Consider the following 21,914-nt stretch of genomic DNA (forward strand, 5'->3'; position numbering starts at 1 on the left):
CTAACTCACACATATACAAACATTTAGCCTATTAAAACATTTATTAAAGAAATAATTACAAAAATGTTTGAATGCGGAAGAAAATAGAAGCAAGGCTATTACATGTAGGCTGTATTTATATTGTACAATTTAAAAACGAAATGCGGTCATAACTACAAAGAGATTACCGCGTGTGACCTAAGGACTACAATTCCCATCACCACATACATCCATACGGAAGTGATCCTTTGGCATAAGTGCACTTCCGCTCTATTGCCAATTCCTTTCCTGTCTGTGGCCTTTGGCAAGATGGCGGTGCAAATCTCGAAGAAGAGAAAGGTTGGTACGAATTTCAGCGCAAATATGTTTAATTAAAGTACAGGTGTGCGAAATAAGAGTTGGATATTATCACTATAGTACTTGTTTATGATTTAAGCAGTTCAGATGAGCATTTTATAAAGCTGTGTCGGTGGATTGAACTGGATGGTGTCGGCAATGAATCTGATGTGAAACATGGCAGATGAATGCTGCGTTCCGTTCAGTGAACTTTAATATTTGTGCCGTCCAAACGTATAATGCAATTTATAAGTGACCTTTAAGCGCTTTATATGTGCCCGGAAGCTTTCGTTAGTATTGCCGCAAGAAAATAACACTATATTCGGGTATGGGCTATATGTAGAGTTACATTTATCAGCAGTTGTACATGAAACACAAATATTTCTAGTGTTGAACAGCATTTGGTTTGTCTTTTACTTTTGTTTGACGTCATTTATTACGGGATTTAAAACTGAAAAATGTAGGTACGATGTAATTCATGAATGTGATCATATAAGACTTGCTTGTCTTTCATTTTAGTTCCGTATCAGGATGTAATAATCATTTGAATGTTTGTCTATTAGTTCGTGTCAGATGGCATCTTCAAAGCTGAGCTGAATGAGTTCCTGACCCGAGAGCTCGCCGAGGATGGATATTCCGGTGTGGAGGTCCGTGTCACACCAACAAGAACAGAAATCATCATCCTAGCCACCAGGTGTGGGCTATATCCTCTCGTTTAGTTTAGTTTAGTTCAATGACCACATGTTTTAAAAGCATTGATGTAGTTTTGCTCGAGCATAAAGTGTAATGACTTCATTTGTTTGTCTTTTTAGGACCCAGAATGTCCTGGGAGAGAAAGGCCGCCGTATTCGTGAACTGACTGCTGTCGTTCAGAAACGATTCGGGTTCCCTGAGGGCAGTGTGGAGGTAAGATTGGTAAAGTTGTAAATGGTGTCCAAAATTAGATTGTGATGGCTAGTTTTGACGTATTGGGTCTTTTCGTTGTAGCTGTACGCTGAGAAGGTCGCCACCCGGGGTCTCTGCGCCATCGCTCAGGCGGAGTCGCTGCGCTACAAGCTGCTCGGAGGTCTGGCTGTCCGTAGGTGAGCGTTCACTTTCTAGCACGCCATGCACACTTACTGACTGAAATTCCCTTCAATGATGATACGTTGACGAGTCGGATAGGGCCCGTTCTGTCTTTGAGGATTCTGGGTCAGGTTCATGTTCTGTGCGTCTGACTTCAGGTCCTCAAAGCAGTGGGTCCAATCGCTTGAAGATATAGGCATTTGTCTGAGAAGGATGGTTGGAAACAGGCCGTGTGTTTTAATTAGAGTTCAGATTATTTTTTCCTTTCCATATCCTTTGTTTATATTTCTATATCACATTTGTTGTCCTCAGGGCCTGCTACGGTGTGCTGCGCTTCATCATGGAGAGCGGGGCCAAGGGTTGTGAGGTGGTCGTCTCTGGTAAACTGAGGGGTCAGAGAGCCAAATCCATGAAGTTTGTGGATGGCCTGATGATCCACAGTGGAGACCCCGTTAACTACTACGTTGACACCGCTGTCCGCCACGTACTGCTCAGACAGGGTGAGTAAGAGGCATGGAGGAAGATGAATTGGACTGACGGCCTTCCTGACTTTTTGTTTAATGTTTGTTTAGCATCTTTAGCAAATCTGATGTTTGAAGTTAGAGTTGCACGATTAATCGTAAAAAGATTGCGATCTCGATTCAAGCACCCACGGGATCCTATTAAACCTTTGACAGAATCACACCGGTTTGTTCAAATCTGTGTTCATGCTGCCAGAGAGAGCCGTTTTGAATCTCACATTAGTTATTTCTGTTACAAATATTCACATTATTACAGAAGTACTGAGATATAAGTTTTAAGTTAGTATTTAAACACCGATGTCTACAATAGCGATCAAAATGGAGCAAACTACCTTTTGAAACGAACTTGGCACATCAAATAACGGTTGTATCAATTACATCTAATTCCACTAGGTGGCGCCAACTGACTGTTAAAAAATGTATTTGTCATTGAATCGTTCATTCAAAAGATTTGTTCAAAAACACTGATTCATCCAGCAATGAAACAATTATTGAGTCATTGAATTCATTCAAAACCATTTTTGTTAAATAAGTCATTCAAACATTTTCCAGCAATTAGAGTCGGCAATTTATATTTTGTCAGAACCTCTAGTAAATTACATGTTTTGTTTGGTTGTATATTCAGAATCGTGGGAGAATCGTGATCTCTATTTGAAACCAAAAAAAATCATGATTTTCATTTTATCCAGAATTGTGCAGCTCTATTTGAGGTGTAAAAATGTAACTAGCTATTTAAAAATAATAGAGAAATTAATAACTACAGTACTATAGCAGTACAGCACTGACTAAAAAAATTAATGAAACTATAATTTTTAAAAAAATATATTTAACACAAGATTCATGAGTTTTAACTTCTCAAATCTTAAGCAAATTGAGATGCATTATTGTTTTACTAGGGGTCAGTGGAATTATTTAATGTCAAAAGTAAACAAATTTGACTAAAATTAGTAAATACAGTATTACAACAGTACAAATCTCAGAAAAACAATGTAATGTCATTTTATTAACTATTTTCCAAATATTTTACTTTTGTTCAACTTTCTCATTGTAAATTGGGTCTTTATACAAGAAACTAACATTTTAGTGTGGGAGATCCTCAGAAACATGAACACATTTGGGGTCTGTGGTATCTGAATTTTAATTACTATTGCAATCAGATGATTATATAGTTGTGACAGTCTATTGCTTTGAGAGCTTGTGATTCAAATTAAAATCAAATCAGCAAGTCTGAGCTGATGCACATCTGTTCTTAAAGGGATAGTTCAATGAGTCCCAAAAATGAAAATTGTCATTATTTACTTCACCTCAAGTTGTTCCAGATCTGTATGAATTTCTTTTTTCTGCTAAAAACACAAAAGATATTTTGAAGAACATGGGTAACCAAACAGTTGATGGAATAGATTATTTTTTTTTCCATACTATGGAAGTCAGTGGGGTTCATCAACTGTTTGGTTACCAACACTCTTTAAAATATAATTTTCAGCAGAAGAAAGAAATTCATACATATTAGGGATGACAATTTTCATTTTTGGGTGAACTATTCGTTTAAGTACTTTGACTTTAATGTGTGAAGCTTTTGTCATTTAAAACCGTATGTTTTAGGATGGCACCACTAACGTCTTGCATATTGAGCAACTAATCATTGTTCCAAATTTAGTCTCAACTGAATTATCTTCCCTTCAGTGATATAATGAACCAGAATTGCATTGTTTCATAAGTCTTCAGAGCCGGTGTGATGATTTAGAGGCGTTAGTCGGAGTAGGTTCTGAATGAATCGTATGGTAAAGCTCAAATGGGTTTGTATTACACTAAACATTCTCCTGGTCAAAGTTTTATATATCTTTGTGATTGTGTATGTTCATATAGGTGTGCTTGGAATCAAGGTGAAAATCATGCTTCCCTGGGATCCCAGCGGCAAGATCGGCCCCAAGAAGCCCCTGCCTGACCACGTCAGCATCGTGGAGCCCAAAGAAGAGGTCCTCCCCACCACCCCAGTGTCCGAACAGAAGGGGGCCAAGCCCGAGGGCCCAGTCATGCCACAGGGAGCCCCAGTGCCGACCGCATAAAGGGGTAAGACCCTAAAAACCCAGTATTGAGGTCAAATGACCTCCACGTTTCCTTCAGTGATGATTCGATGACGAGTCGGATTGAGGCGGCCCTCTGAGGATTCTGGGTCAGACTCACGTTCTGTGCGTCTGACTTTAGTTCCTCAGAGATCGTGTGTCCTCTTAGATTGAAGATTTCGAGGCATTTATCTGAGAAGGGTGGTTTTTTTTTTTTTTTTTTTTTTTGCTTGCTTAGTCTTTGAAATGTTTTTTTTTTTTTTTTGTTTTTTTTTTTCTAACAAGATGTTTTTGTCTCTTCCAGGTTGACTGATCATTGATGGAAGGCCTACACTTTTCTGTATAAAAAATAAAATAAAAGAATAAATGGGGAAATGTTGTCTGTTTTCATTCATTTCAAAGCTGTAATGAATGATTCCAGTACTTAATGGTTTTGGTAGCTGATGGTGTCCCAGAATTGAAATGGCCATCCATAAGTCATTTGACCAGTAAAAGGTGTATGACAGTGCTAGTTATGTGACTTTTTTTTTCCTTTCTTTTCTTTCCTGTTAACTGTTTTTATGTGCATGCAGAATGTTTTTACCCTGAACTACACTGATATCCTCATGTGTTAATCTCTAGATGCTTAGCTTTATTTAATAACAGCTTTACTTTTAGGATAAAAACTACTGGTTTTCATTTACTGATAGTTCCTGTAGCTCAGGTTATGGTACAAAACATTTGCAGATTTTGGTTTTGTAACCTATAGAGCTGTGAAGGTGTCAGATGACATGCCATTTTATTTACTTGGTATTCTGAAGCACTAAAATTGCACGTGTCCAAAACAAATGTATTATCCATGGTGCTTTTGTTAGTGGGCTAAACTATTTGAATAATTTTCAGTCTTTAAAAAACAGAAAGTAGTACCTATATTCATGAAAGGCCCCTGCATTCGAGAAGTGACTGCCGTCGTTCAGAAACGATTCGGTTTCCCCTAGGGCAGTGTGGAGGTAAGATTGGTAAAGTTGTAAATGGTGTCCAAAATTAGATTGTGATGGCTAGTTCTAACGTATGGGTCTTTTTTCTTTGTAGCTGTACGCTGAGAAGGTCGCCACCCGGGGTCTCTGCGCCATCGCTCAGGCAGAGTCGCTGCGCTACAAGCTGCTCGGAGGTCTGGCTGTCTGTAGGTGAGCGTTCAGTTCCTAGCACACCATGCACACTTACCCACTGAAATTTCCTTCAGTGATGATACGATGAGTCGGAAAGGGCCTGTTCTGTCTTTGAGGATTCTGGGTCAGGTTCATGTTCTGTGCGTCTGACTTCAGGTCCTCAAAGCAGTGGGTCCAATCGCTTGAAGATATAAAGGCATTTGTCTGAGAAGGATGGTTGGAAACAGGCCGTGTGTTTTAGAGTTCAGATTATTTTTTCTTTCCATATCCTCCATTTATATTTCTATATCACATTTGTTGTCCTCAGGGCCTGCTACGGTGTGCTGCGCTTCATGGAGAGCGGGGCCAAGGGTTGTGAGGTGGTCGTCTCTGGTAAACTGAGAGGTCAAAAAGCCAAATCCATGAAGTTTGTGGATGGCCTGATGATCCACAGTGGAGACCCCGTTAACTACTACGTTGACACCGCTGTCCGCCACGTACTGCTCAGACAGGGTAAGAGGCATGGAGGAAGATGAATTGGACTGACGGCCTTCCTGACTTTTTGTTAAACGTTTGTTTAGCATCTTAAGCAAATCTCTATTTTAATAGGGGCTCTGTGGAAATGTTTGAAGAGTGTAAAAATGTATAAAATCATTTTAAATGATAAAAATACATATATTCAGGTGTGGACTATATATAGTTACATATATCAGTAGTTGTACATGAAACAAATATTTCTAGTGTTGAACAGCATATGGTTTGTCTTTTACTTTAGTTTGACGTTGTCTATTATGGGATTTAAAACTGAAAAATGTAGGTACGATGTAATTCATGAATGTGATCATATAAGACTTGCTTGTCTTTCATTTTAGTTCCGCATCAGGATGTATTAATCACTTGAATGTTTGTCTATTAGTTCGTGTCAGATGGCATCTTCAAAGCTGAGCTGAATGAGTTCCTGACCCGAGAGCTCGCCGAGGATGGATATTCCGGTGTGGAGATCCGTGTCACACCAACAAGAACAGAAATCATCATCCTAGCCACCAGGTGTGGGCTATATCCTCTTGTTTAGTTTAGTTCAATGACCACATGATTTAAAAACATTGTAGTTTAGCTTGAGCATAAAGTGTAATGACTTCATTTGTTTGTCTTTATAGGACCCAAAATGTCCTGGGAGAGAGGCCGCCGCATTCGTAAACTGACTGCTGTCGTTCAGAAACCATTCGGGTTCCCTGAGGGCAGTGTGGAGGTAAGATTGGTAAAGTTGTAAATGGTGTCCAAAACTAGTTTGTGATGGCTAGTTTTGACGTATTGGGTCTTTTTTTTTCGTTGTAGCTGTACGCTGAGAAGGTCGCCACCCGGGGTCTCTGCGCCATCGCTCAGGCAGAGTCGCTGCGCTACAAGCTGCTCGGAGGTCCGGCTTGCCGTAGGTGAGCGTTCACTTCCTAGCACACCATGCACACTTACCCACTGAAATTCCCTTCAGTGATGATACGATGAGTCGGAAAGGGCCCGTTCTGTCTTTGAGGATTCTGGGTCAGGTTCATGTTCTGTGCGTCTGACTTCTGGTTCTCAAAGCAGTGGGTCCAATCGCTTGAAGATATAGGCATTTGTCTGAGAAGGATGGTTGGAAACAGGCCATGTGTTTTAGAGTTCAGATTATTTTTCCTTTCCATATCCTCTGTTTATATTTCTATATCACATTTGTTGTCCTCAGGGCCTGCTACGGTGTGCTGCGCTTCATGGAGAGTGGGTCCAAGGGTTGTGAGGTGGTCGTCTCTGGTAAACTGAGGGGTCAGAGAGCCAAATCCATGAAGTTTGTGGATGGCCTGATGATCCACAGTGGAGACCCCGTTAACTACTACGTTGACACCGCTGTCTGCCATGTACTGCTCAGACAGGGTGAGTAAGAGGCATGGGTGGAGATGAATTGGACTGACGGCCTTCCTGACTTTTTGTTTAACGTTTGTTTAGCATCTTAAGCAAATCTATTTTAATAGGGGCTATGTGGAAATGTTTGAAGTTAGAGCTGCACGATTAATCAAAAAGATCTTGATTCAAGCACCCACGGGATCCTACTTTATTAATGACAACGATTCTCCCGCGTCTATTAAACCTTTGACGAAATCATACTGGAACGTTCAAATCTGTGTTTGTGCTGCCAGAGAGCCGTTTTGAATCACACATTAGTTATTTCTGTTACAAATATTCACATTATTACAGAAGTACTGATATACAGGTGCTGGTCATATAATTAGAATATCATCAAAAAGTTAATTTTTTTATTATAAATTATTTTTAAAAATGAAACTTTCATATATTCTAGATTCCCTACATGTAAAGTAAAACATTTCAAAAGTTTTTTTTTAAATTTTGATGATTAGAGCGTACAGCTCATGAAAGTCCAAAATCCAGTATTTCAAAATATTAGAATATTTCCTAAGATCAATCAAAAAATGGATTTGCAAAACAGAAAAGTTAAAGTTCTTAAAAGTATGTTCTTTTGTGCACTCAATACTTGATCGGCAGGACATATTACAGCAAATGACTTGCTCCTAGCACAAATTACTGCATCAGTGAAGTGTGGCATGGAAGTGATCAGCCTGTGGCACTGCTGAGGCACTATTGAGCCTACAGATCATCTGTATATTGTTGGATCGACTGTTTCTCATCTTTCTCTTGAAAATATCCCATAGATTCAGGTCAGGCATATTGGCTGGCCAATAAAGCACAGTAATATCATGGTCAGCAAACCACTTGGAAGTGGTTTTTGCACTGTGGGCAGGTGCTAAAGTCCTGCTGGAAAAGGAAATCAGCATCTCCATAAAGCTTGTCAGCAGATAGAAGCATAAAGTGCTCCAAAATCTCCTGGAAGATGGCTGCATTGACTTTGCACTTGATAAAACACAATGGACCAACACCAGCAGACGTCACGCCCCCCCCAAATCATTATTGACTTCAGAAACTTCACACTAGACTTCAAGCAGCTTGGATTCTGTGCCTCTCCAGTCTTCCTTCAGACTCTGGGACCATGATTTCAACATGAAATGCAAAATTTACTTTTATCTGAAAAGAGGACTTTCGACCACTGTTCACTGTCCAGTTCTTTTTCTCCTTAGCCCAGGTAAGATGCTTCTGACGTTGTCTCTGGTTCAGAAGTGGCTTGGTAGTCCTTTTCCTGAAGATGTCTGAGTGTGGTGACTCTTGATGCGCTGACTCCGGCTTCATTCTACTCAATGTGAAGCTCTCCCAAGTGTTTGAATCGGCTTTACTTGACAGTATTCTCAAGCTTGCGGTCATCCCTGTTGCTTGTGCACCTTTGCCTACCCAATTTCTTCCTTCCAGTCAACTTTGCATTTAATATGCTTTGATATACACTCTGTAAACAGCCACCCCATTCAGTAATGACCTTCTGTGACTTACTCTCTTTGTGGAGGGTGTCAATGATTGTCTCCTGGACCATTGCCAAGTCAGCAGTCTTCCCCATTAGTGTGGTTTCAAAGAACAAAAGATACCCGGAATTTATACTGTAGGGATGGTCATTTAATGAAACTCAAATGTAAATATTCTAATATTTTGAGATACTGGATTTTGGACTTTCATTAGCTGTACGCTCTAATCAACAAATTAAAAAAAAAAAACTTTTGAAATGTTTTACTTTACATGTAGGGAATCTAGAATATATGAAAGTTTCATTTTTTTAAAAATAATTTACAATAAAAAAATGAACTTTTTCACGATATTCTAATTATATGACCAGCACCTGTATAAGTTTTAAGTTAGTATTTAAACACCGATGTCTACAATTGCGATCAAAATGGAGCAAACTACCTTTTGAAACGAACTTGGCACGTCAAATAACGGTTGTATCAATTACATCTAATTCCACTAGGTGGCGACAACTGACTTAAATGTATTTGTCATTGAATCGTTCATTCAAAAACACTGATTCATCCAGCAATGAATCAAGTATTAATGAGTCATTGAATTCATTCAAAACCATTTTTGTTAAATAATTTATTCAAACATTTTCCAGCAATTAGAGTCAGCAATTTATATTTTGTCAGAACCTCTAGTAAATTACGTGTTTTGTTTGGTTGTATATTCAGAATCGTGGGAGAATCATGATCTCTATTTGAAACCAAAAAATCATGTTTCTCACTTTATCCAGAATCGTGCAGCTCTATTTTAAGTGTAAAAATGTATAAGTAAGTTATTTAAAAAAATAACTACAGTAGCTACTATAGCAGTACAGCACGGAGTAAAAAAAAAAAATGTAAACTTTTTTTTTTTTTTTTTTTTTTTTTTTTTTTAAATATTTCAAACAAGTTTCATGAGTTTTAACTTCTCAAATCTTTAGCAAATTGAGGTGCATTATTGTTTTACTAGGGGTCATCAACATTTTTAGTGTGGGAGATCCTCACAAACATGAACACATTTGGGGTCTGTGGTATCTGAATTTTAATTACTATTGCAATCAGATGATTATATAGTTGTGACAGTCTATTGCTTTGAGAGCTTGTGATTCAAATTGAAATCATATCGGCAAGTCTGAGCTGATGCACATCTGTTCTTAAAGGGATAGTTCAATGAGTCCCAAATATGAAAATTGTCATTATTTACTTCACCTCAAGTTGTTCCAGATCTGTATGATTTTCTTTCTTCTGCTAAAAACACAAAAGATATTTTGAAGAACATGGGTAACCAAACAGTTGATGGAATAGAAGAAAGAAATTCATACATATTAGGGATGACAATTTTCATTTTTGGGTGAACTATTCGTTTAAGTACTTTGACTTTAATGTGTGAGGCTTTTGTCATTTAAAACCGTATGTTTTAGGATGGCACCACTAACGTCTTGCATATTGAGCAACTAATCATTGTTCCAAATTTAGTCTCGAAACTGAATTATCTTCCCTTCAGTGATATAATGAACCAGAATTGCATTGTTTCATAAGTCTTCAGAGCCGGTGTGACGATTTAGAGGCGTTAGTCGGAGTAGGTTCTGAATGAATCGTATGGTAAAGCTCAAATGGGTTTGTATTACACTAAACATTCTCCTGGTCAAAGTTTTATATATCTTTGTGATTGTGTATGTTCATATAGGTGTGCTTGGAATCAAGGTGAAAATCATGCTTCCCTGGGATCCCAGCGGCAAGATCGGCCCCAAGAAGCCCCTGCCTGACCACGTCAGCATCGTGGAGCCCAAAGAAGAGGTCCTCCCCACCACCCCAGTGTCCGAACAGAAGGGGGCCAAGCCCGAGGGCCCAGTCATGCCACAGGGGAGCCCCAGTGCCGACCGCATAAAGGGGTAAGACCCTAAAAACCCAGTATTGAGGTCAAATGACCTCCACGTTTCCTTCAGTGATGATTCGATGACTAGTCGGATTAAGGCGCCCTCTGAGGATTCTGGGTCAGACTCACGTTCTGTGCGTCTGACTTTAGTTCCTCAGAGATTGTGTCCTCTTAGATTGAAGATTAAGGCATTTGTCTGAGAAGGGTTTTTTTTTTTCTTGCTTGCAATGCTTTTTTTTATTCTAACAAAATGGTTTTTGTCTCTTCCAGGTTGACTGATCATTGATGGAAGGCCTACACTTTTCTGTATAAAAAATAAAATAAAAGAATAAATGGGGAAATGTTGTCTTTTCATTCATTTCAAAGCTGTAATGAATGATTCCAGTACTTAATGGTTTTGGTAGCCGATGGTGTCCCAGAACGGAAATAGCCATCCATAAGTCATGTGATCAGTAAAAGTGTATGACAGTGCTAGTTATGTGACTTCTTTTTCTTTTTTTCTTTTTTTCTTTTTTTTTCTTTTTTCTTCCCCCATTAACTGTTTCTATGTGCATGCAGAATGTTTTTACCCTGAACTACACTGATATCCTCATGTGTTAATCTCTAGATGCTTAGCTTTATTTAATAACAGCTTTACTTTTAGGATGAAGACTACTGGTTTTCATTTACTGATTGTTCCTGTAGCTCAGGTTATAGTACAAAACATTTGCAGATTTTGGTTTTGTAACCTATAGAGCTGTGAAGGTGTCAGATGACAGGCCATTTTATTTACTTGGTATTCTGAAGCACTGAAATTGCGCATGTCCAAAACAAACGTATTATCCATGATACTTTTGTTAGTGGGCTAAACTACACTTGTCAACATTTGAAGTGGATCAAAAAAGTTCATCAAAGTTGTCCTAAGAACTAAGTTGTCCTAAAAAGGTTTTAGGGCAACTTTGAAAGGTTTTGATCCACTACAAATGTTGGCTACTGTATTTGAATCATTTTCAGTCTTTAAAAAAAAAAAAAAAAAAAAAAGTAGTACCTATATTCATGAAAGGCCCCTGCATTCGTGAAGTGACTGCTGTCATTCAGAAACAATTCGGGTTCCCTGAGGGCAGTGTGGAGGTAAGATTGGTGAAGTTGTAAATGGTGTCCAAAATTAGATTGTGATGGCTAGTTCTAATGTATTGGGTCTTTTTTCTTTGTAGCTGTACGCTGAGAAGGTCGCCACCCTGGGGTCTCTGCGCCATCGCTCAGGCGGAGTCGCTGCGTTACAAGCTGCTCAGAGGTCTGGCTGTCCGTAGGTGAGCGTTCACTTCCTAGCACACCATGCACACTTACCCACTGAAATTCCCTTCTGTGATGATACGTTGACGAGTCGGATAGGGCCCGTTCTGTCTTTGAGGATTCTGGGTCAGGTTCATGTTCTGTGCGTCTGACTTCAGGTCCTCAAAGCAGTGGGTCCAATCGCTTGAAGATATAGGCATTTGTCTGAGAAGGATGGTTGGAAACAGGCTGTGTGTTTTTTAGACTTCAGATTATTTTTCCTCTCCATATCCTCTGTTTATATTTCTATATCATGTTTGTTGTCCTCAGGGCCTGCTACGGTGTGCTGCGCTTCATCATGGAGAGCGGGGCCAAGGGTTGTGAGGTGGTCGTCTCTGATAAACTGAGAGGTCAAAGAGCCAAATCCATGAAGTTTGTGGATGGCCTGATGATCCACAGTGGAGACCCCGTTAACTACTACGTTGACACCGCTGTCCGCCACGTACTGCTCAGACAGGGTAAGAGGCATGGAGGAAGATGAATTGGACTCTGACGGCCTTCCTGACTTTTTGTGTAACATTTTAGCATCTTCAGCAAATCTCTATTTTAATAAGGGCTTTGTCGAAATGTTTGAAGTTAGAGCTGCACGATTAATCGTAAAAAGATTGCGATCTCGATTCAAGCACCACGCAATCCTACTTTATTACTGACAACGATTCTCCCACTTCTATTAAACCTTTGACAATCAAACCGGTTCGTTCAAATAATGGTTGTATCAATTACATCTAATTCCACTAGGTGGCGACAACTGACTGTTAAAACATGTATTTGTCATTGAATCGTTCATTCAAAAGATTTGTTCAAAAACACTGATTCATCCAGCAATGAAACCAAGTATTAAGTCATTGAATTTATTTAAAACCATTTTTGTTAAATAATTCATTCAAACATTTTCCGGTCAGCAATTTATATTTTGTCAGAACCTCTAGTAAATTACGTGGTGTTTGGTTTGGTTGTATATTCAGAATCGTGATCTCTATTTGAAACCAAAAAAACCATTCTCATTTTATCCAGAATCGTACAGCTCTATTTGAAGTGTAAAAATGTATCAACTAGTTATTTAAAAATTTAATAACTACAGTACTATAGCAGTACAGCACTGAGTAAAAAAATTAATGAAACTATTTTTTTTTTTTTTTTTTTTTTTTTTTTTTTTAAATATTTCAAACAAGATTCATGAGTTTTAACTTCTCAAATCTTTAGGAAATTGAGGTGCATTATTGTTTTACTAGGGGTCAATGGAATTAATGTCAAAAGTAAACAAATTTGACAAATGAGTAAATGCAGTATTACAACAGTACAACTCTGAGTAGAAACACAATGTAATGTCATTTTATTAACTATTTTCCAAATATTTTAGACTTCTGTTCAATTTTCTCATTGTAAATTGGGTCTTTATACAAGAAACTAACATTTTAGGGTGGGAGATCCTCACAAACATGAACACATTTGGGGTCTGTGGTATCTGAATTTTAATTACTATTGCAATCAGATGATTATATAGTTGTGACAGTCTATTGCTTTGAGAGCTTGTGATTCAAATTGAAATCATATCGGCAAGTCTGAGCCGATGCACATCTGTTCTTAAAGGGATAGTTCAATGAGTCCCAAAAATGAAAATTGTCATTTACTTCACCTCAAGTTGTTCCAGATCTGTATGATTTTCTTTCTTCTGCTAAAAACACAAAAGATATTTTGAAGAACATGGGTAACCAAACAGTTGATGGAATAGATTTTTTTTTTTTCCATACTATGGAAGTCAGTGGGGTTCATCAACTGTTTGGTTACCAACACTCTTTAAAATATAATTTTCAGCAGAAGAAAATTCATACATGTTAGGGATGACAATTTTCATTTTTGGGTGAACTATTCGTTTAAGTACTTTGACTTTAATGTGTGAGGCTTTTGTCATTTAAAACCGTATGTTTTAGGATGGCACCACTAACGTCTTGCATATTGAGCAACTAATCATTGTTCCAAATTTAGTCTCGAAACCGAATTATCTTCCCTTCAGTGATATAATGAACCAGAATTGCATTGTTTCATAAGTCTTCAGAGCCGGTGTGACGATTTAGAGGCGTTAGTCGGAGTAGGTTCTGAATGAATCGTATGGTAAAGCTCAAATGGGTTTGTATTACACTAAACATTCTCCTGGTCAAAGTTTTATATATCTTTGTGATTGTGTATGTTCATATAGGTGTGCTTGGAATCAAGGTGAAAATCATGCTTCCTTGGGATCCCAGCGGAAAGATCGGCCCCAAGAAGCCCCTGCCTGACCACGTCAGCATCGTGGAGCCCAAAGAAGAGGTCCTCCCCACCACCCCAGTGTCCGAACAGAAGGGGGCCAAGCCCGAGGTCCCAGTCATGCCACAGGGAGCCCCAGTGCCGACCGCATAAAGGGGTAAGACCCTAAAAACCCAGTATTGAGGTCAAATGACCTCCACGTTTCCTTCAGTGATGATTCGATGACGAGTCGGATTAAGGCGCCCTCTGAGGATTCTGGGTCAGACTCACGTTCTGTGCGTCTGACTTTAGTTCCTCAGAGATTGCGTCCTCTTAGATTGAAGATTTTAAGGCATTTGTCTGAGAAGGGTTTTTTTTTTTTTTTTTCTTGCTTAGTCTTTGAAATGCTTTTTTTATTCTAACAAGATGTTTTTGCCTCTTCCAGGTTGACTGATCATTGATGGAAGGCCTTCACTTTTCTGTATAAAAAAATAAAATAAAAGAATAAATGGGGAAATGTTGTCTGTTTTCATTCATTTCAAAGCTGTAATGAATGATTCCAGTACTTAATGTAACTTTTGTTAGTGGGCTAAACTATTTGAATAATTTTTAGTCTTTAAAAAAAAAAGAAAAAAAAGTAGTACCTATATTCATGAAAGGCCCCTGCATTCGTGAAGTGACTGCCGTCGTTCAGAAACGTTTCAGGTTCCCTGAGGGCAGTGTGGAGGTAAGATTGGTGAAGTTGTAAATGGTGTCCAAAATTAGATTGTGATGGCTAGTTCTAATGTATTTGGTCTTTATTCTTTGTAGCTGTACGCGGAGAAGGTCGCCACCCGGGGTCTCTGCGCCATCGCTCATGCAGAGTTGCTTCGCTACAAGCTGCTCAGAGGTCTGGCTGTCCGTAGGTGAGCGTTCTCTTCCTAGCACCACATGCGCACTTACCGACTGAAATTTCCTTCAGTGATGATACGATGACGAGTCGGAAGGGGCTCGTTCTGTCTTTGAGGATTCTGGGTCAGGTTCATGTTCTGTGCGTCTGACTTCAGGTCCTCAAAGCAGTGGGTCCAATCGCTTGAAGAAATATAGAGGCATTTGTCTGAGAAGGATGGTTGGAAACAGGCCGTGTGTTTTAGAGTTCAGATTATTTTTCCTTTCCATATCCTCCGTTTATATTTCTATATCATGTTTGTTGTCCTCAGGGCCTGCTACGGTGTGCTGCATGGTCGTCTCTGGTAAACTGAGAGGTCAAAGAGATGTTTACTACGTTGACACCGCTGTCTGCCAATGTACTGCTCAGACAGGGTGAGTAAGAGGCATGGAGGAAGATGAAATGGGCTGACGGCTCTTTATTGTTTTTATCAAATCTCTATTTTAATAGGGGCTCTGTGGAAATGTTTGAAGAGTGTAAAAATGTATCAAGTCATTTAAATGATAAAAATGAATATATATTCAGGTGTGGACTATATATAGTTACATAATATTAGTAGTTGTACATGAAACATATTTCTAGTGTTGAACAGCATATGGTTTATCTTTTACTTTTGTTTGACGTCGTCTATTATGGGATTTAAAACTGAAAAATGTAGGTACGATGTAATTCATGAATGTGATCATATAAGACTTGCTTGTCTTTTTAGTTCCGCATCAGGATGTAATAATCATTTGAATGTTTGTCTATTAGTTTGTGTCAGATGGCATCTTCAAAGCTGAGCTGAATGAGTTCCTGACCCGAGAGCTCGCCGAGGATGGATATTCCAGTGTGGAGGTCCGTGTCACACCAACAAGAACAGAAATCATCATCCTAGCCACCAGGTGTGGGCTATATCCTCTTGTTTAGTTTAGTTCAGTGACCACATGATTTAAAAACATTGATGTAGTTTAGCTTGAGCATAAAGTATAATGACTTCATTTGTTTGTCTTTTTAGGACCCAGAATGTCCTGGGAGAGAGAGGCCACCGCATTCGTGAACTGACTGCTGTCGTTCAGAAACGATTCGGGTTCCCCGAGGGCAGTGTGGAGGTAAGATTGGTGTAAATGGTGTCCAAAATTAGATTGTGATGGCTAGTTCTGAAGTATTGGGTCTTTTTTTTTTTTTTTTTTTTTTTTGTAGCTGTACGCTGAGAAGGTCGCCACCCGGGGTCTCTGCGCCATCACTCAGGCAGAGTCGCTGCGCTACAAGCTGCTCGGAGGTCTGGCTGTCCGTAGGTGAGCGTTCTCTTCCTAGCACACCATGCGCACTTACCCACTGAAATTCCCTTCAGTGATGATACGATGAGTCGGAAAGGGCCCGTTCTGTCTTTGAGGATTCTGGGTCAGGTTCATGTTCTGTGCGTCTGACTTCAGGTTCTCAAAGCAGTGGGTCCAATCGCTTGAAGATATAGGCATTTGTCTGAGAAGGATGGTTGGAAACAGGCCGTGTGTTTTAATTAGAGTTCAGATTATTTTTCCTTTCCATATCCTCTGTTTATATTTCTATATCACATTTGTTGTCCTCAGGGCCTGCTACGGTGTGCTGCGCTTCATCATGGAGAGTGGGGCCAAGGGTTGTGAGGTGGTCGTCTCTGGTAAACTGAGAGGTCAGAGACAAATCCATGAAGTTTGTGGATGTCCTGATGATCCACAGTGGTGACCCCGTTAACTACTACGTTGACACCGCTGTCCGCCACGTACTGCTCAGACAGGGTGAGTAAGAGGCATGGAGGAAGATGAATTGGACTGACGGCCTTCCTGACTTTTTGTTTGTTAGTTTAGCATCTTTAACAAATCTCTATTTTAATAGGGGCTTTGTCGAAATGTTTGAAGTTAGAGCTGCACGATTAATCGTAAAAAGATCGAGATCTCGATTCAAGCACCCACGGGATCCTACTTTATTAATGACAACGATTCTCCCGCGTCTATTAAACCTTTGACGAAATCACACCGGAACGTTCAAATCTGTGTTCGTGCTGCCAGAGAGAGCCGTTCTGAATCTCACATTATTTCTGTTACAAATATTCACATTATCACAGAAGTACTGAGATATAAGTTTTAAGTTGGTATTTAAACACCGATGTCTACAATTGTGATCAAAATGGAGCAAACTACCTTTTGAAACGAACTTGGCACGTCAAATAACGGTTGTATCAATTACATCTAATTCCACTAGGTGGCGCCAACTGACTGTTAAAACATGTATTTGTCATTGAATCGTTCATTCAAAAAATTCGTTCAAAAACAGATTCATCCAGCAATGAAACAAGTGTTTATTAATGAGTCATTGAATTCATTCAAAAACATTTTTGTTAAATAATTCATTCAAACATTTTCCAGTCAGCAATTTATATTTTGTCAGAACCTCTAGTAAATTACGTGTTGTTTGGTTGTATATTCAGAATCGTGATCTCTATTTGAAACCAAAAAAAAATCATGATTTTCATTTTATCCAGAATCGTGCAGCTCTATTTGAAGTGTAAAAATGTATAAATAAGTTATTAAAAAATAATAAAAATGAATAACTACAGTACTATAGCAGTACAGCACTGAGTAAAAAAATTAAACTAAATTATATATATATATATATATATATATATATATATATATATATATATATATATATATATATATATAATTTCAAACAAGATTCATGAGTTTTAACTTCTCAAATCTTTAGTAAATTGAGGTGCATTATTGTTTTACTAGGGGTCAATGGAATTAATGTCAAAAGTAAACACATTTGACAAATGAGTAAATACAGTATTACAACAGTACAACTCTGAGTAGAAACACAATGTAATGTCATTTTATTAACTATTTTCCAAATATTTTAAACTTCTGTTCAATTTTCTCATTGTAAATTGGGTCTTTATACAATAAACTAACATTTTAGTGTGGGAGATCCTCAGAAACATGAACACATTTGGGGTCTGTGGTATCTGAATTTTAATTACTATTGCAATCAGATGATTATATAGTTGTGACAGTCTATATTGCTTTGAGAGCTTGTGATTCAAATTGAAATCAAATCAGCAAGTCTGAGCTGATGCACATCTGTTCTTAAAGGGATAGTTCACCCAAAAATGAAAATTATCATTATTTACTTTGCCTCAAGTTGTTCCAGATCTGTACGAATTTCTTTCTTCTGCTGAAAACACAGAAGATATTTTGAAGAACATGGGTAACCAAACAGTTGATGAAATAGATTATTTTTTTTTTCCATACTATGGAAGTCAGTGGGGTTCATCAACTGTTTGGTTACCAACACTCTTTAAAATATAATTGTGTTCAGCAGAAGAGAAATTCATACATGTTAGGGATGACTATTTTAATTTTTGGGTGAACTATTCGTTTAAGTACTTGGACTTTAATGTGTGAAGCTTTTGTCATTTAAAACCGTATGTTTTAGGATGGCACCACTAACGTCTTGCATATTGAGCAACTAATCATTGTTCCAAATTTAGTCTCGACTGAATTATCTTCCCTTCAGTGATATAATGAACCAGAATTGCATTGTTTCATAAGTCTTCAGAGCCGGTGTGATGATTTAGAGGCGTTAGTCGGAGTAGGTTCTGAATGAATCGTATGGTAAAGCTCAAATGGGTTTGTATTACACTAAACATTCTCCTGGTCAAAGTTTTATATATCTTTGTGATTGTGTATGTTCATATAGGTGTGCTTGGAATCAAGGTGAAAATCATGCTTCCCTTGGGATCCCAGCGGCAAGATCGGCCCCAAGAAGCCCCTGCCTGACCACGTCAGCATCGTGGAGCCCAAAGAGGAGGTCCTCCCCACCACCCCAGTGTCCGAACAGAAGGGGGCCAAGCCCGAGGGCCCAGTCATGCCACAGGGAGCCCCAGTGCCGACCGCATAAAGGGGTAAGACCCTAAAAACCCAGTATTGAGGTCAAATGACCTCCACGTTTCCTTCAGTGATGATTCGATGACGAGTCGGATTAAGGCGCCCTCTGAGGATTCTGGGTCAGACTCATGTTCTGTGCGTCTGACTTTAGTTCCTCAGAGATTGTGTCCTCTTAGATTGAAGATTTTAAGGCATTTGTCTGAGAAGGGTTTTTTCTTGCTTGCCTAGTCTTTGAAATGCTTTTTTTATTCTAACAAAATGTTTTTGTCTCTTCCAGGTTGACTGATCATTGATGGAAGGCCTTCACTTTTCTGTATAAGCAATAAAATAAAAGAATAAATGGGGAAATGTTCTGTTTTCATTCATTTCAAAGCTGTAATGAATGATTCCAGTACTTAATGTAACTTTTGTTAGTGGGCTAAACTATTTGAATAATTTTTAGTCTTTAAAAAAAATAGTAGTACCTATATTCATGAAAGGCCCCTGCATTCGTGAAGTGACTGCCGTCGTTCAGAAACGTTTCAGGTTCCCTGAGGGCAGTGTGGAGGTAAGATTGGTGAAGTTGTAAATGGTGTCCAAAATTAGATTGTGATGGCTAGTTCTGAAGTATTGGGTCTTTTTTTTTTTTTTTTTTTTTTTTTTTTTTTTTGGTCTTTGTAGCTGTACGCTGAGAAGGTCGCCACCCGGGGTCTCTGTGCCATCGCTCAGGCGGAGTCACTGCACTACAAGCTACTCGGAGGTCTGGCTGTCCGTAGGTGAGCGTTCACTTCCTAGCACACCATGCACGCACACCCACTGAAATTCCCTTCAGTGATGATACGATGACGAGTCGGAAAGGGCTCGTTCTGTCTTTGAGGATTCTGGGTCAGGTTCATGTTCTGTGCGTCTGACTTCAGGTCCTCAAAGCAGTGGGTCCAATTGCTTGAAGAAATTGAGGCATTTGTCTGAGAAGGATGGTTGGAAACAGGCCGTGTGTTTTAGAGTTCAGATTATTTTTCCTTTCCATATCCTCTTTATATTTCTATATCATGTTTGTTGTCCTCAGGGCCTGCTACGGTGTGCTGCGCTTCATGGAGAGTGGGGCCAAGGGTTGTGAGGTGGTCATCTCTGGTAAACAGAGGTCAAAGAGCCAAATCCATGAAGTTTGTGGATGGCCTGATGATCCACAGTGGAGACCCTGTTAACTACTACGTTGACACCGCTGTCTGCCATGTACTGCTCAGACAGGGTAAGAGGCATGGAGGAAGATTAATTGGGCTGACGGCTCTTGATATTGTTTTTGTCAAATCTTTATCAAATCTCTATTTTAATAGGGGCTCTGTGGAAATGTTTGAAGAGTGTAAAAAAATGTATCAAGTAATTAAAAAATTGATAAATGAATACAGTACTATAGCAGTAGAGTACTGGGTAAAAAATGTAATGAAACTAAATACAAAAGAGATTTCTCAGATTAATGAATTTCAACTTTTCAAATCTTTAGCAAATTGTGGTACATTATTTTACTAGGGGTCTGTGGAATTATTTAAATATGTAAAATTTAAATAAGTTTGATTAAAATGAGTAAATACAATATAACAGTACAATGCTATGAGTAGAAATTAAATGCGATGCAACTTCATTGAAACTTCATTTTCCAAATATTTTAGACTTGTTCAATTTTCTCATTGTAAATTGGGTCTTTATAAAAGAAACGTTTACATTTTAGTGTAGGAGAACCTCACAGACATGAACATATTTGGGGTCTGTGATATCTGAATTTTAATCAAAAACTATGATAGTTGTGACAGACCTGTTTCAATGAATCTATATTGCATTGAGAGCTTGTGGTTCCAATTGAATTCAAATCAAGTCGGAGTTCATGCACATCTCTGTTCTTAAGTACTTTGACTTTAATGTGTGAAGCTTTTGCCATTTAAAACCGTATGTTTTAGGATGGCACCACTAACGTCTCATTGAGCAACTAATCATTGTTCCAAATTTAGTCTCTGAACCGAATTATCTTCCCTTCAGTGATGATATAATGAACCAGAATTGCATTGTTTCGTAAGTCTTCAGAGCAGTGTAACGATTTAGAGGCGTTAGTCTGAGAAGGTTCCGAATTCGTGCTTTGAAACGTATGGTACAGATCAAATGGGTTGGCATTAATATTATTCGTTCTTCTGGTCAAAGTTTTATATATCTTTGTGATGCTCTGTTCATATAGGTGTGCTTCGAATCAAGGTGAAAATCATGCTTCCCTTTGATCCCAGCGACAAGCATGTCATGTCAGCATCATGGAGCCCAAAGAGGAGGTCCTCCCCACCACCCCAGTGTCCGAACAGAAGGGGGCCAAGCCTGAGGTCCCAGTTATGCTACAGGGAGCCCCAGTGCCGACCGCATAAAGGGGTAAGACCCTAAAAACCCAGTATTGAGGTCAAATGACCTCCACGTTTCCTTCAGTGATGATTCGATGACGAGTCGGATTAAGGCGCCCTCTGAGGATTCTGGGTCAGACTCACGTTCTGTGCGTCTGACTTTAGTTCTTCAGAGATCGTGTGTCCTCTTAGATTGAAGATTTTAAGGCATTTGTCTGAGAAGGGTTTTTTTCTTGCTTGCCTAGACTTTGAAATGCTTTTTTTATTCTAACAAGATGGTTTTTGTCTCTTTCAGGTTGACTGATCATTGATGGAAGGCCTTCACTTTTCTGTATAAAAAATAAAAGAATAAATGGGGAAATGTTGTCTGTTTTTATTCATTTCAAAGCTGTAATGAATGATTCCGGTACTTAATGGTTTTAGTATTTAGATATTTCAAATATTTTAAACAGATTCATGAGTTTTAACTTTTCAATCTTTAGCAAATTGTGGTACGTTATTATTTTACTAGGGGTCAGTGGAATTATTTAAAATATGTAAAATTATAAGTTTGATTAAAATGAGTAAATACAATATAACATTACAATGCTATGAGTAGAAATTAAATGTGATGCAACTTCATTGAAACTAAATATTTTCCAAATATTTTAGACTTGTTCAATTTTCTTATTGTAAATTGGGTCTTTATACAAGAAACGTTTACATTTTAGTGTGGGAGAATGAACATGAACATTTTTGGGGTCTGTTGTGTAGGGGAATTTTACAGTTAAAGACCCAAAAGACCAGATATGATGAATAAGACCTGGA

At 38.6% G+C, this 21,914-nt stretch overlaps 1 protein-coding gene, 12 non-coding genes and 2 pseudogenes across 14 annotated transcripts; all 15 read left to right on the forward strand.

The window, feature by feature from the left end:
* The first annotated feature begins 180 nt into the window (after nucleotides 1-180).
* On the forward strand, nucleotides 181-21,468 carry LOC127499916 (40S ribosomal protein S3). 2 transcript variants are annotated; one of them, XM_051870629.1, is made up of 7 exons: nucleotides 181-318; nucleotides 879-1,009; nucleotides 1,128-1,221; nucleotides 1,303-1,397; nucleotides 5,420-5,604; nucleotides 10,198-10,402; nucleotides 21,403-21,468. In XM_051870629.1, exons 1-7 carry the CDS (start codon nucleotides 289-291, stop codon nucleotides 21,416-21,418), a joined length of 756 nt encoding a protein of 251 aa, XP_051726589.1. In that variant the 5' UTR covers nucleotides 181-288; the 3' UTR covers nucleotides 21,419-21,468. The 2 variants fall into 2 exon arrangements, with proteins under 2 accessions (XP_051726589.1, XP_051726590.1); XM_051870630.1 differs by lacking the exons at nucleotides 5,420-5,604; nucleotides 10,198-10,402; nucleotides 21,403-21,468 and adding exons at nucleotides 1,693-1,880; nucleotides 3,768-3,971; nucleotides 4,269-4,339.
* On the forward strand, nucleotides 1,448-1,593 carry LOC127500380 (small nucleolar RNA SNORD15). Its single transcript, XR_007926331.1, has one exon. It is a non-coding gene; the product is annotated as a small nucleolar RNA SNORD15 (small nucleolar RNA).
* LOC127500373 (small nucleolar RNA SNORD15) lies at nucleotides 4,020-4,165 on the forward strand. Its single transcript, XR_007926324.1, has one exon. It is a non-coding gene; the product is annotated as a small nucleolar RNA SNORD15 (small nucleolar RNA).
* Nucleotides 5,181-5,325, forward strand: LOC127500378 (small nucleolar RNA SNORD15). Its single transcript, XR_007926329.1, has one exon. It is a non-coding gene; the product is annotated as a small nucleolar RNA SNORD15 (small nucleolar RNA).
* Nucleotides 5,490-19,101, forward strand: LOC127499919 (40S ribosomal protein S3-like; annotated as a pseudogene).
* On the forward strand, nucleotides 6,572-6,714 carry LOC127500382 (small nucleolar RNA SNORD15). The gene has a single exon (XR_007926333.1). It is a non-coding gene; the product is annotated as a small nucleolar RNA SNORD15 (small nucleolar RNA).
* On the forward strand, nucleotides 10,451-10,591 carry LOC127500377 (small nucleolar RNA SNORD15). Its single transcript, XR_007926328.1, has one exon. It is a non-coding gene; the product is annotated as a small nucleolar RNA SNORD15 (small nucleolar RNA).
* Nucleotides 11,726-11,871, forward strand: LOC127500379 (small nucleolar RNA SNORD15). The gene has a single exon (XR_007926330.1). It is a non-coding gene; the product is annotated as a small nucleolar RNA SNORD15 (small nucleolar RNA).
* LOC127500371 (small nucleolar RNA SNORD15) lies at nucleotides 14,147-14,289 on the forward strand. The gene has a single exon (XR_007926322.1). It is a non-coding gene; the product is annotated as a small nucleolar RNA SNORD15 (small nucleolar RNA).
* On the forward strand, nucleotides 14,876-15,025 carry LOC127500376 (small nucleolar RNA SNORD15). The gene has a single exon (XR_007926327.1). It is a non-coding gene; the product is annotated as a small nucleolar RNA SNORD15 (small nucleolar RNA).
* Nucleotides 15,692-21,468, forward strand: LOC127499921 (40S ribosomal protein S3-like; annotated as a pseudogene).
* Nucleotides 16,176-16,318, forward strand: LOC127500381 (small nucleolar RNA SNORD15). The gene has a single exon (XR_007926332.1). It is a non-coding gene; the product is annotated as a small nucleolar RNA SNORD15 (small nucleolar RNA).
* Nucleotides 18,819-18,961, forward strand: LOC127500374 (small nucleolar RNA SNORD15). The gene has a single exon (XR_007926325.1). It is a non-coding gene; the product is annotated as a small nucleolar RNA SNORD15 (small nucleolar RNA).
* On the forward strand, nucleotides 19,559-19,706 carry LOC127500372 (small nucleolar RNA SNORD15). Its single transcript, XR_007926323.1, has one exon. It is a non-coding gene; the product is annotated as a small nucleolar RNA SNORD15 (small nucleolar RNA).
* Nucleotides 21,187-21,331, forward strand: LOC127500375 (small nucleolar RNA SNORD15). The gene has a single exon (XR_007926326.1). It is a non-coding gene; the product is annotated as a small nucleolar RNA SNORD15 (small nucleolar RNA).
* Nucleotides 21,469-21,914: the final 446 nt, after the last annotated feature.

The sequence above is a fragment of the Ctenopharyngodon idella genome, chromosome 18, assembly GCF_019924925.1.
Source record: "Ctenopharyngodon idella isolate HZGC_01 chromosome 18, HZGC01, whole genome shotgun sequence".
Lineage (NCBI taxonomy): Eukaryota > Metazoa > Chordata > Actinopteri > Cypriniformes > Xenocyprididae > Ctenopharyngodon > Ctenopharyngodon idella.

Coding starts and splice junctions, on each gene's coding strand:
- LOC127499916 (XM_051870629.1), top strand. CDS start 289: ATGGCGGTGCAAATCTCGAAGAAGAGAAAG. Junction 319..878: donor AAATCTCGAAGAAGAGAAAG/GTTGGTACGAAT, acceptor TTTGTCTATTAG/TTCGTGTCAGATGGCATCTT. Junction 1,398..5,419: donor GGAGGTCTGGCTGTCCGTAG/GTGAGCGTTCAC, acceptor TGTTGTCCTCAG/GGCCTGCTACGGTGTGCTGC.